Genomic DNA, 12,668 nt, shown 5'->3' on the forward strand with positions numbered 1-12,668 from the left:
GCTCTGGCTCGCCAGCTCTTCATCATTCATGAACTTCTGCACTGAGTAGTTTTGAAGTGGAAGGGGGTTCCTTCATTGCGCTATCGCGCATGCTAGAGTTCGCTCGCTGATAAACCAAGATGTCAACACACTTGAACTTTTGCAACAGCTTTCTCGTTCATAATTCCACGCGTCACAGCACTGTACTGCTCAGAAATTCACGCTCAAACACCTCTCGATGCAGGTAATGATGTGCCTAGTCTGGGACGTTGTGTTTCTATGCAGGATCGTGCTTTTATGAAAGTGATCTGCGCTGCTGACGGAGCCTGCACACCGTGCAAAAATGGCTTGGTGTATACATACTGTTAAGAATAATGATTCGGGTATGAGTGAAGCCATTCTGGGCATTGCTATTGTTGTAGGTTACAGCTCCAAGGACCAAGTAATGGATCCCCTTCGCTCAGCTTGCAGCAACACCTTAGGACCAGCTCAAGCTCCTTGCGGCAGCGAAGACCACTTAGACAGCCACAGGTAATATGCAATGCCTAGAATTCTTTTTGGCTTCAAAAGCACAACGATGCATGCCCACCAGCTGCATGTTGAACACCACATGATCTGGTGGCTGTGCCCAGGTGACTGCATCGGCTGTAGTGTGTGCTGGGACCTCATCAGAGCAGGCGCCTGCAAAGACATGGCCAGGCGTCAAGCCGCTGCCACTGCTCCTGAGCATTGGCCTTGGATTGGCGCTGCGTTTCTTGGTGCCCATCCCCAGTGGGCTCACCACGCAGGGATGGACCTTGCTGTCCATCTTTGTCTCTACCATTGCTGGTCCGCAGCACCTTTTTATCTGACTTTGCATGCCCCCATCCTGCGCTTTGCTTTGATGACATTTCGTTCTGCAACATCTGTTTCGTCACGTTCCTAGTCCATGTTGTTGAAATTTACATTTACATTTATCTGCCATGACAGGCCTGGTATTGGAGCCTCTGCCAACTGGAGCATGGGCGTTTCTGGCTGTCACAGTCTCAATCTTCACAAAGACACTGACCTTCTCCCAGGCCTTCACAGCATTTTCCAATGATGTCATTTGGCTCATCGTCGTCTCATTCTTCTTCGCCGCGGTAAACTCTCTCATGCCTCTCATCAATCCATACAATCCGTTCCATGACTGAGCGCACGTACTCTGATCCTTCACTGGGTCATCTCCTGGGTCATCAGCAGGTCGCAGGGCACTTTGATCAGTCTTCTGAATCCAGATTTGAAGAGGCCTCTTCCTCACGCCCAGATCAGGCACCATACTGTGATTTGCATCGCATGTGCCTGAATCATGGCCGGCTGGCATGCAGGGATTCCAAAAGACGGGGCTGGGAGAGCGGGTGGCCAACCTGTTTGTGGCGGCCTGCGGCAAGAGCACGCTGGGTCTGGCATATGGGCTGAGCGTGGCAGAGGCTTGCCTGGCGCCTGCCATGCCCTCCACCACTGCGCGCGCCGGCGGCATCTTCATGCCCATCATCAACTCACTCGCACTGGCTTCCGGCAGCGAGCCTGGTGCGTTCTCTTCTCTGATGCCTTCATGTTCCTTTAATACAATCTCAGCCATGCCTGGCTGGCGCCCTGGGCCGACATAAGCAGGCATTTGAAAAGAGCCTGGATTGCTCTTACAATTTCACCCGTAGCTGTGTGCTCAAAAGCTGGCCCGTACTCTCAAATTTTAGCTGTCATGCTTCAGGACAAATCTGGTGCAAAGGTGCGGGCTCTTACAAGGGTTTTTGTTGTGCAAAATATGTTGTTTACATATTGAAGAAGGAATTGCGAATGTACAGGCAAGCCGAGTGCAGGGAGGCTGGGCAAGTTCCTGGTGCAGTCGCAGTTCCAGGGGTCGGTGCACTCCTCAGCCCTCTTCCTGACCGCCGCAGCTCAGAACCTGCTCTGCATGAAGCTCGCAGCTGAGCTGGGAGTGAACATCCCATCCCCATGGGTCACCTGGTTTAAGGGCGCGGCTGTACCTGCCCTATTGGGCCTCCTCATCACCCCCCTCATCATGTACAAGGTGCACATGTCTTCCTATTCCCTCCTCTTTTTCAGTACATGTGTATCCCACTCTCTATCGTTTCTTTCTGACGCCACCTTTCCAGTGTGCACTGCATTGCAGACCAGAACATAAGGACCAGAGAATATCTTAGAACACATCATTTTCATGAACTAAATAAACTGCCTGATTTCCTTCCGTGTGCCGTGGACCTGGGCAAGAGACTCATGGGCTCTTGGTGATGGTCCTTTTACCCATCAATAAGGCGTTGGGTTCATATTTTTTAGAAAATTCTGTTGAGAGTGACATGTGTGCATGCATGCGAGCAGCTGGTCCCCCCGGAGGTGAAGGACACGCCCGAGGCGCCGAAGCAGGCGAAGGAGAAGCTGCGCCAGATGGGCCCCATGACGCGCGACGAGCTCATCATGAGCTTCACTATGCTGGGCGCTGTGATTCTGTGGGTGCTGGGCGACCAGCTGCAGATCCCAGCAGTCACCTCCGCCATGCTCGGCCTCACCGCCCTGCTCATGACCGGCGTCCTGCAGTGGAAGGACTGCCTCACCTACTCCCAGGCATGCCCGTTGATATCTCTGTCCCTGACACACATGCTGATTGAACTGATGGTTGCACGTACAAGTATGATGTGCAATGACCTCTTGCGACCCACTTGAAGCTCATCGGTCTCGTTGGCAGTCTCTCACTGTCCAAAATGAGAAACAATTGATGTGTCTGCCAGTGCTGATGCTGTGCAGGGAGTGTGACATTAGCAAAGCCTGTGATCTTGATGTGGCAGCTGGTGCCATGCATGCTATTGTGGCATCCACTCTGATCAAAGCAGCTGCCAGCTGTGGTAAGTGTAAGAGTGTGGCTTGTGCATGTGCAGGCGTGGGACACACTGTTCTGGTTTGCGGTGTTGGTGGGCATGTCAGGCCAGCTCAATGGCCTGGGTGTCATCAAGTACTTTGCTGATGTGGTCGGCGGCAAGCTGATAGCTGCCAACCTGGGCTGGCCAGTCGTCTTTGGCATGCTCAACATGGCCTACTTTGGCCTCCACTACATGTTTGCCAGCCAAACCGCCCACGTCGGCGCCCTCTACGCTGCATTCCTCGCCATGATGCTCTCCGCAGGTGAGCATCCCAGATCCTGCTTGAGCCATATACGTGAGGGCTTTGTCATTCTGATCTTCATTGCTGCCACACGCGTCCATTAAGCAAGGTCCACTCACTCTAGAGCAAATACGTCTGCTCAGCACATTCTGGGAAGGCCAATTCCCAGACCCACCCAGTCTGGAAATTAAGAAAAGAGGATGATTTCACAGATTAGCAATGTCTCTAGATTAGCTAGATTCTGTATGGAACTTCAAGTAACAATTATGTCAGTGCTGACGTCTTTGATGTTGCAACAGGTGTCCCAGGGGTGTTGGCTGCTCTCAGCCTTGCGTATGTGAGCAATCTGTTTGGCAGCATGACGCACTATGGCAGCGGCCAAGCAGCCGTGTACTATGGTGCTGGCTACGTCACCCTGCAGGAGGTCTTCTCAGTTGGTGGCATCATGGTCGTGGTCAATACTATCATCTGGGCTCTTGCTGGTGCTGTTTGGTGGAAGCTCTGTGGTTTCTTCTGAGCCTCCTGAGCCTGAGGCTGGACGCTGCGATCCACTGACAGTGAATACTGCCTATATTGCATGTGGTTGGTGCAAAAATGAGTTGAGAAGAGACAACTGCGGCAGATCTTGAATGCACTGAGCGATCTCATCGTTGTGGCCAGGCGTTCTAAGCAGGCCGCGCTAGCATATGTGTGCCTGGCGCTAGGCACGCACATGATCTTACACAAAATAATAAATGAGCATGCATGATACCGATGATGATCATGGTGATCCCAACAATAATGATTGTAACACATATATCGAGATGTCATTGTCCTAGAAATCAATTCTTTTGTTCTAAAGAATCAATCACTTTGAGCTTGCAATAAACCACACCGGTGGAACCTTGCCGGGCAAAAAGGGCTTTAGCTCATGTACGTGGTCTTTGAGATTACATGCAACCAATAGACTGAGTCCTCAATCAATATGATACACAGGCGGCGAATTACCGCTGCCAGTCGCTGAATCAGCTGGAAGCATCTGTCAAATGCGGGGTAATCATATTCAGAAGGCCGCTGGGATTTTCCACATGCAACCAGTGCCCTGCATCTGGCAAGACATGCACCTTCACAACACCCTCTCCAGGGGTGTCAGCGGTCTTCTTTTCAAGCTCTGCTAGCTGACTCAGCTCCTGCTTACCCCATCTGTCCGAATCTGCTGCCCGCACGATGTGCACCTCCACGCCTGCTGGAGGATGCTGCAAAAGGTCCCAGTAGTCCTTGTGCTTGTATGAGTTGAACATTGCCGCCGCTCCTGCACGCATTTGTGTCTGGCATTAAGCAGTGCCATGCATGAGAATCAAACCAAGGTAGAACTGCAAGACCTACAATGCAATGCGAGTGCCGATAAGGGAGTAAAAAGGGAAGATAACTTAATGGGGGGAATAAAGCATCAACCTATTATTATGTGAAAACATGATGCAGTCCACCCCCACCTGAGATATCAAAGGCCCATTTGAAGCCGCCGTTGGCGGGGGTGAGATTGCTCCCCAGCCACTGCTGGATGGCCTCGGAGTAGCCGCGCTCTCTCATGTACTCGTAGAGCCACCGGCGCGAGGGCACAGGAAGGGGGATGTTCAGGATCTCATTGATCACATTGTCCGTGTCTGTGGGCACCTCTGAACTCCATCTTCCCACCGGGGAGTCCAGCACCCACACCTGCCACACAATCATTTCTCAGGGCCTTGGTAATTGTGTAGTGGCACGAAAAATCAGGCTGTTGCTGTTTCAGATGAGAGCACATGCAGATGGACTGAAGGAAGTTTACCTGCTCAGGGAGCTCACGGCCCTCCTGGCTGCTCTGTTGCAGGAACTCCAGCACAATCTTGCCGCCCAGGGAGTGGCCGAGCACAGCCTTGGGCATCCTGCCACCCAGCTCTGTCTGTACTAGCCTGGTCAGGTCTCCCGCGGCAGCGTCTATGCTGTGGGGCGGGTGCAGTGGCAGCCCTGCCGAGGCCCCATGGTTGCGCTGATCCACCATCACCATCTTCCAAGGCCTGGAAGAGATCCATGGGTGAAAAGGACTTTCATGTGCCGGTACATCACAGTGGCTTACGAATTGTGCACCAGGGTGCGAGGGAGGGCAGAAGGCACCTGCCGCTTGTGGATGCAGCTTGATTGGCCAGGTTCCTTGCAAATGTCCTCCAGTTTCTCCTGCAAGCACCTGATTAGCTGAAAAGGAAAAGGAAGAAGCATGTGGAACCATGTAGCGCATCGATGAGCGCAATGCTCACCCCGATCCTAGCAGGCCATGGACCACCAGTGCGGTCGGCTTGTCAGGCTGCGTGCTGGCCTGCTGTGGCTTTGAGCAGACTGTCTCATATGCAAGCGTTGCAAAGCCCCGGGATGCAAAGGCTTCCGCCTCAGACATATGTTGTGACAGGAGCGACCAAGTCTCCGGGACGGCCCTGGCTCCTCTGCCATATAGGGCCATTGTGGTACCTGATGATGTGAACAGCACCATCGTCACTTAGAGTTGTTGCTCAGATTACATGGCATGTAATCCTTTTTATGTCCAGGATCGCATCGATACAAAAGGGCAACTGTACACCCAGAATCACCAGTGATGAAGTCTATATTCTGTATAGTGATAATGCCAGGGACAATCTCGCAAAAGTAAGTACCAGACTGACTCTCAGAGATGATAGACTATACATTTTGCAACAATATGTGAGCTCAAGACTCCATCGATAGGGGGAGAAAATACCTAAGGCAAAAATGCGGCCCTCTCACGAGACTCCCGTCAAGGATTAACAATCCAATGACATGTTAAACGTAATCTTAAGATAAGGGGGCCGTTTCAGGAGTTCATGGTATCAATTACAGCCCATGCAGTAATATACAGTCCACGGCATGTGATTATTTGCCCAATTGGTTGACGATCTCACAGGCTGCCTAACAGTATGGTATCTTCTGCAAATTTGTGTGATTTCCAAATTGCTTTGAATAGCACATGAGGAGCCCATCCATGATATTGTGTGGATGGCCACAACTGGAACCGCCCGCCAAACGGCGTTCCTCGGACAAGCTCGTTTGGAAGCTGGATGTCTGATTCTCTTTCATCATCATTGCGCTGTGATTGCAAAATGGAGAGATGGGCATGTTAAAGATTCAGTTGTTAGCGGTGGCGATGTAAGATTGAACAGCGATGTAATCGATCTGCTCTGCGTACTATGTAGCAGTAAAGATGAAGACATCCAGGTGTCAGTTTTTGTATCAGTCTCAGGGATGGACGACTTCAACTTCGACTCTTTGGACCTGGGGTCACGACGGAAGCCCACCAACTGGGTTGCCGTGGCCCCGCCAATGGTCTACCGAAACAAAATAAATCCCAACAAAAGGTAAGATAGAGCCACTTCAGAATCTGCTCGGCGGAGATGTTGTTGAGGATGCATGAGCGTTTCTGTAGGACATAAAGTTTGAGGAGGCATAATTAATTTCCTAATCTCGAAATTGTACTTGTTGTGACACAGAGGACCAGGCTTCACATGTTGCTTTGTCACCAATGGATTCTCGCGATGGAGAGCATTCTGCTGTGACGTTGACAGTCATTGATTGACATAATGTGTCGCAGAAACAATGGACAAAGGCGAGCCTCAAAGCAAGAAGGCCAGAAGGGCCAGGTCCCAGGCCGGGGTGATGCAGAGGATGCCAGCACAGCCCAGATGGCAGACCAGTCAACTGCAGACGTCACTGGCCAATCAACTGCCTCTAGCTATGACACGGCGGAGTTTGAATCCAAGGCAGGTGGCAGAGCCGCGGCAAAGCTGGCAGAACCCTCAGCCAGCATGCCTGCTGGGCCAAAGAAGAAGCCGTGGAGTGAAGGGACGATCCAGGCACGCGCAGAGGAAGCCGTGAAGAGGGGTACCTCGGGGCAGACGTTGGAATGGCTGGAGGCTGAGAGCGATGAGGGCAATGTGGAGTACAAACTGCGCCTGAAGGACCCCTCCACTATGCGCTTCCAGCAGCTGGTGCGCATCAATCACAAATGAGCTAGCCAGGAATACATCAAACACCCCCTACCTATAGCTCTGCATCACACAGGCAAAATCGGTTACCTGGCTGACGACAATGGAACATGCATGTCCAGGTGACGCAGATGAAGTTCCGGCTGTCCGAGGGCAACGGCGAGTGCTTCTACTATGTCGGTGCGTGCCCCTGTGCTCCTCTCCTCAGCATTGCCCAGCTTCTAATAAACTGGATGTTGCACTTCTAGGCATGTGGCAGTCGACATCTTACAGCCCTACGAGCCTTCACCCCTCATGGATAATTCTCCCCACAGACGTACTGAAATTGCAAATGTTGGGGCAGGGGTGGAGGATGACGGGTACCCGAGGGGGCTGACCCCGGGGGACCTGGAGCAGTCGCTGACGACGCTGCGCGCGATGGCGGCGGAGGTGCACGCCGCCTGCACGCTCGTGCGCACGCTGCCGGGCAGCAGCGACCGCTCCTGCGTCGTCGTCCGCGTGCACCGCATCTGCCGCGACGAAGTCTCCTACACCGACCTCCGCATCGCAGGTGCGCTGCCGTCCTGTAAAAACTACACATATGTCCTTTTTTTCAATTGGCGGGCTTCTGTTGGAGAGCATTGTGCATGCAAACCTGGGCGCATGTCTGTGGGTCTGCTGGACCCAAGAGAGGGCGTTTTTGGCCCGGACCGATGCAAGATCTTCTCCCTTTGGGCACTTGCTGGGGCAGTCGAGGGGATGGTCTTGGATGTAGAATTACATGGTTGCAATGCAGTACAGCTGGTGAACAAGGGAATAATGACAAATATAGAGGCGATGTGACAATCTGAGGTGCAGTGGCTGGGGCGGTGGAGAGCGGCAAGAGCACGCTGATAGCAGTGCTGACGGACGGCGCGCGCGGGCGGCCGATACTAGACAATGGCCGCGGATCGGCGCGAATGGCCGTCTTCCGGCACAAGCACGAGATTGAGAGCGGCCACACCAGCAGCATCTCCCAGCACATCCTGGGCTTTGACGAGGAGGGCGGCGTTCTCAACTACTCTGGTGTCGCCGCGCTCACCCCTGCCGAGATCGCCTCCTCTGCCCGCAAGGTGGGCAGCATCCTGTGCATGACAACAGAATAGGGTTGTGAGGTGTGAAGGCCCGCACATATATGTGGCAACCTAATGCTGCAAGACTGGGAATGCGAATTTTGAAGGCTCCGTTTATGTGTGGCAATCTAATGCTGCAAGATTGAAGATGCGAGTCATGAACGCGGCACGGCACTTATGTGAGGCAACTGAATGCAGGTGCTGCGCTTCATCGACATGGGGGGCCACGAGAAGTATCTGAAGACGGCGCTGTACGCGATGACCAGCCTGCTGCCGGACTACATGCTGCTCTGCGTCAGCGCCCGCTGCACCGGCGGCCACCTGCCTCGCGCCGCTCGCGAGCACCTGGCAGTCGCACTCGCCCTCGAAATCCCTCTCGCTGTAGTCCTCACACAGGTGCCCCTCCTGCTCTCTGCTCCTCTTGTGTATCCCTGGACGGCGTCATGTTGGGGTCACTCGTGGCCGTTGTAATCGGTATTTTGAAGCCATGAGTAATGCAGGATACATGCCTTCTGTCTGAGCATTCCACCGAACCCTTTAGGTGGCCCTTTTAGGTGACCCCCGTCAAATGGAGGCCCTTGGTGTAATAGTGATGTCGCGAGGGCATGGACGGTGTTGGGAGCACATGCGAGGCTGCGACAGATTGTCAGTGATGGTGCTTTGATTCACATGGGTCAAGAATTTTTTCTGTCCCAGGTGGATGTGGCGGTGTCCAGCGCGGCAGAGGCAGTGATAGGGCAGATGCGCGAGGTGCTGACAGCAGCCGCAGCCGGTGCCGGCGTAGCCGACGGCCTGCCCGCCAAGCTGCACGCCACCGTGTTCCTGCCTCTGGTCTCCTCAGAATCCCAGGCAAGCTCCTACTTTGCTCCTTCGACTCGCAGCGGTCCATGAACAGATCTATCTTGCGCATGTCGGCTTTGAGCTGCGCTGACTGGCCGGGGCAGATTAAGCCACTTTATTTTCATGGCAAATCCATCTCGCTGAGAGAGTTAAGTTCTGTGTTGCTCACAGGCGGCCATGCTGGCGCATGAGGTGGCGGGACGCCGCAGCGGGGCGGCTGGCAGCGCGGACGCGCCCCCGGGCCTGCAGCGGCGCCTTACTGTGCCCCTTTTTGCGGTCTCCTCCGTTACGGGATCCGGCATTCCGCTGCTGCATGCCTTCCTGTCTTCCCTGCGGCCGACCGTCTGCGACTCGGCAGCCCCATCGGTGAGTGGCGCAAACTTCCGCGATGTAAAATTATGCATATATCTTATGCTGTCTCCTCATCGTGCTGTTAAAAGGTCACTTAGTATTGACTGTGTAGCTCAGGCAGCCAAAAGCGTGGTAATGTGACTGTTGAAGATTGGATTCATTGCAAGATTGCAATACCGTGCGCTCATGTGCCCCACAGGACCGAGGCTCTGGTGAGAGTGAGGGCAGCCAGTCGCACACTTCCGCCTCCTTCTTCGACCCAGACATCAGCAAGTGCAGCGATGCCTCCAGCGTCTTCAATGTCTCCCTGGACGGGGATAGCTGCAAGGGGCCGGAGGAGCCTGCAGCAAAACAGCCATACGCCATTAAAGATACTGCCAAGCAGGCGCAAAGCCAGGAAGGCCACGCCCACTTCCAGGTGCTTGCCGGATTGTTTTTTTTCTGTGGCATGATGTGAAAAACTGTCACACGCTGCAATGCACATGCAGCCTCGTGAGTATTTGTTTTGTGGTGCATGTGTCAGAATCAAAGGTAGATGCATGGCTTGTCCTAGTCCAAAAGACGGTTCTTATAAAATTTTAAACACGGGCAGATGAGTGGAATGCTCAATCCATGGTTCTCGCTCAGCACTCACCCAGATATGATGACTCTGCAGGTGGACCAAACGTTTGAGGTGAGGGGCGTGGGCTGCGTGCTGTCGGGCACAGTGGTGGCCGGCCGCGTCACCCTGGGGCAGCAACTGCGGCTGGGGCCTGACGATCAAGGTGCCTTCAAGGATGTCACCGTCACATGCATACAGCGGGAGCAGGTGCGTACCTGCCTTGCGCACGTATGCCGTGACGGATTTCTTGTCATCCTGCCTCGCTAGGCTGATATGCCTTGCCACCGCGCATAGAATGCCTAACGGCAATCTCATGCATACAATGTTACAAAAGCATGCAAGGAGCACCAATATTATGGTGGATGCATCAGTGACAGACTGCTGTGTGCGTGCAGCTGCCAGTCAAGATGGTGCGGGCGAGGCAGCACGCAACGGTGGCGACTCACCCGGCCGAGAACATGCCTTCGGCGCAGAGCAGGCCGGCGGCTGAGCCCAGCACGAGCGCCACATCACTTGGACTGCAGGCAGCGCTGCCAACAGCGAGTGTGGCCATTGGGCAGCAGGGCCCGCCCACAGACAAGCGTGAGGTGTTCCGGATACCTTCGCCCTGCGGCGAGCAGGGAACGCCCCGGCTCAGCCCGCAGGGCAACCAGCGGCTGACTCAGTCTGACACACACAACGGCGCGCAACACCCGGCGCCCACAGTTGGTACACTGGACATTAAGGCAGGCAAGGACATTACAAAGGGCAAGACAGATGGATCTAGATCTGGTAGTGAAAAGCATAGGGGCAGCTGGAGTGGAACGAGGGCGGCGCAGCTCTGCCAGAATGGCGATGGGGGGTCGATGGGGGGCATGGGGACGGGCATGATGGAGGGGTTTGGCGTGGGCAGCTCGGCGCTGGAGTCGGCGCAGCCGGAGGAGTTTGGCGGGCTGCAGATTGAGTGGGCCGCCGAGCGCAGTCGCTGGGCCCTGCGCTCCCAGTCTGCTCCCAGCCTCGTCGCCAGCTCAGCCCCCAACTCCAGAAAGGTGCGTGTTTTGCCAGATTGGGGCTCTCACGAGACATGCATAACCATCATTCGCCAAGTTTGCTATGACTTCGTTCTTATTCAAGGGTGCTGTGACATGTCTGAGGTTCATAAGGTGTGCCTTGGACGTGCGAGGATCACCGGAAAAACCACGACAAATGAGCACCATCTGATAAAGTGGCTGTGGGTGTTGTGCAGGGGACGGTGCTGGTGGGGATGGGGCTGCGGCCGCGGGCGGTGTGGCGGTTTAAGGCGGTGATGGTGCTGGTGTCAGGCCACTGGCCTCCGCGCGGCCTCCTCTCCGGCTGCTGGCCCCCGCACTCCGCCAGCACCTCCGACCCAGACGGGTGCGCTGACCCCCTTCTGATCTCTTTGATCTCGCTCACCCCTTCCATGCGGCAAACATTGAAGCGTGCCTCACAAGTGCAAGGCTGTTGTCTTCTTTGAGGTATTTTTGTAGAGGTCACGAATAGCAACGAGGCAGTGATGGGTAACTGGGAGTGCCTGGTTGCAGGGGCAGCGGTAGCGACACGTGCAGCGGGAGTTCCTTTGATGCGTCTGGCAGCAGGGGCGCCTCCTGGGGCCGCCGCCGACTCAGGTGTGTGACCCTGACAACCTGCCCCCTAACATGATTTCTCAGTGGTCTTTGTTATGGCTGCATCGCCCTGTGCGACTGGGACTGCCTGTCAGAAGGGCAAGGTTCCTTCTGTTTGCTTCCTGCTTGCTGCTGAGCCATATATATCTGTTTGCGCGCAGGACTGCGTATGCTCCGGTGGTGCACTGCGGCAGCGTGCGGCAGGCGGCCAGGGTGCTGCAGATGATGGAGCTGTGCCCCAGCAACAGCCCCGACGCGCGCGAGCTCCAGGGCTGCCGCCTCGCTCCCGCCGTCGCAGCCGCCGCCGCCCTGCTCTGCAGCCCCTCTGCCGGTAAGAGGTTCCCTCTACTTCACATGAAATTATCACTAGAGATGCTGGGGTTGAGCATGCATGCATGCACAGAGGGCGCTTAAGAAGCACTCTGATACTGGGTTGGCAGGTGACAGCTTGGGGTTCACAGATTGGGTGTGTTTTGCTGCAGGCGGTGCAGCGGCGCAGGTGATGCGGTTTGGGACGCCCGATGCGGACGTCATGGGGCGTTCTCCGCCGCGGACGCACAGCATGCCGCGCTGCGACTCGCCGGCCAGCTCTGACGAGGGCAGCCCCCACAGCCTGCCCACCACCTCCGTGTGGCCTGCCCGTCTGCCCGGTTCTGGCCTGGTGACCATCAGCGCTCTCACGTCGTCGCTGCAATGCTACTGTCTTATAACGCACTGGCACTGCCCTGTACTACTGATTGGTGTCTGCTCAAGAGCCCGTGAGTCAGGTGTTCCTGTCAGGCATCTCTTGTCTAAAATGGCCGTGCAGAATAGTTTGGTTGATTGCCTGGGTGCTGTGCAGGTGCTGGAGGGAGGTGCAGAAGAGGCAAAGCTGGCAGTGTGTGAGGCACCGGGCTGTGTGGCACGCGTGACATTTGAGTTCTGCCAACGGCCGGAGTGGCTGCAGGAGGGGGCGCGCCTCATTGTGCATGACCGCACCGACAACTGCATGTCTGGCGCTGGCATCGTTGAGCGCCTGTTGGCTGGCCAGTGCCATAATGACTAA

At 55.2% G+C, this 12,668-nt stretch overlaps 3 protein-coding genes across 3 annotated transcripts; 2 read left to right on the forward strand and 1 right to left on the reverse strand.

Moving 5' to 3' along the window:
* Positions 1-59: 59 nt before the first annotated feature.
* On the forward strand, positions 60-3,920 carry COCSUDRAFT_26776 (Sodium/sulfate symporter). Its single transcript, XM_005652015.1, has 9 exons — positions 60-223; positions 402-510; positions 612-807; positions 949-1,100; positions 1,326-1,527; positions 1,803-2,029; positions 2,338-2,580; positions 2,892-3,135; positions 3,414-3,920. Exons 1-9 carry the CDS (start codon positions 120-122, stop codon positions 3,629-3,631), a joined length of 1,695 nt encoding a protein of 564 aa, XP_005652072.1. The 5' UTR covers positions 60-119; the 3' UTR covers positions 3,632-3,920.
* Positions 3,883-5,521, reverse strand: COCSUDRAFT_26778 (alpha/beta-hydrolase; the record flags this gene model as incomplete). The annotated part of the gene is made up of 5 exons (XM_005652016.1): positions 3,883-4,405; positions 4,587-4,826; positions 4,936-5,147; positions 5,245-5,304; positions 5,385-5,521. The coding sequence occupies 5 exons, from the start codon at positions 5,519-5,521 to the stop codon at positions 4,119-4,121; spliced, it is 936 nt and encodes a 311-aa protein (XP_005652073.1). The 3' UTR covers positions 3,883-4,118.
* Positions 5,522-6,378: 857 nt separating this feature from the next.
* COCSUDRAFT_64276 (hypothetical protein) lies at positions 6,379-12,668 on the forward strand (the record flags this gene model as incomplete). Its single annotated transcript, XM_005652017.1, has 16 exons — positions 6,379-6,491; positions 6,725-7,121; positions 7,241-7,298; positions 7,462-7,668; positions 7,956-8,209; positions 8,408-8,605; positions 8,906-9,058; positions 9,221-9,415; positions 9,600-9,818; positions 10,056-10,208; positions 10,397-11,029; positions 11,227-11,375; positions 11,543-11,626; positions 11,785-11,954; positions 12,106-12,284; positions 12,465-12,668. The coding sequence occupies 16 exons, from the start codon at positions 6,379-6,381 to the stop codon at positions 12,666-12,668; spliced, it is 3,366 nt and encodes a 1,121-aa protein (XP_005652074.1).

This window comes from Coccomyxa subellipsoidea (genome assembly GCF_000258705.1).
Source record: "Coccomyxa subellipsoidea C-169, whole genome shotgun sequence".
Lineage (NCBI taxonomy): Eukaryota > Viridiplantae > Chlorophyta > Trebouxiophyceae > Coccomyxaceae > Coccomyxa > Coccomyxa subellipsoidea.

Bases quoted from the DNA above. Each gene is read 5' to 3' on its own strand.
- COCSUDRAFT_26776 (XM_005652015.1), top strand. From the start codon at position 120: ATGTCAACACACTTGAACTTTTGCAACAGCTTTCTCGTTCATAATTCC. The intron at 1,528-1,802 runs GTGCGTTCTCTT...GCGAATGTACAG, and splicing joins GGCTTCCGGCAGCGAGCCTG to GCAAGCCGAGTGCAGGGAGG. The intron at 3,136-3,413 runs GTGAGCATCCCA...ATGTTGCAACAG, and splicing joins CGCCATGATGCTCTCCGCAG to GTGTCCCAGGGGTGTTGGCT.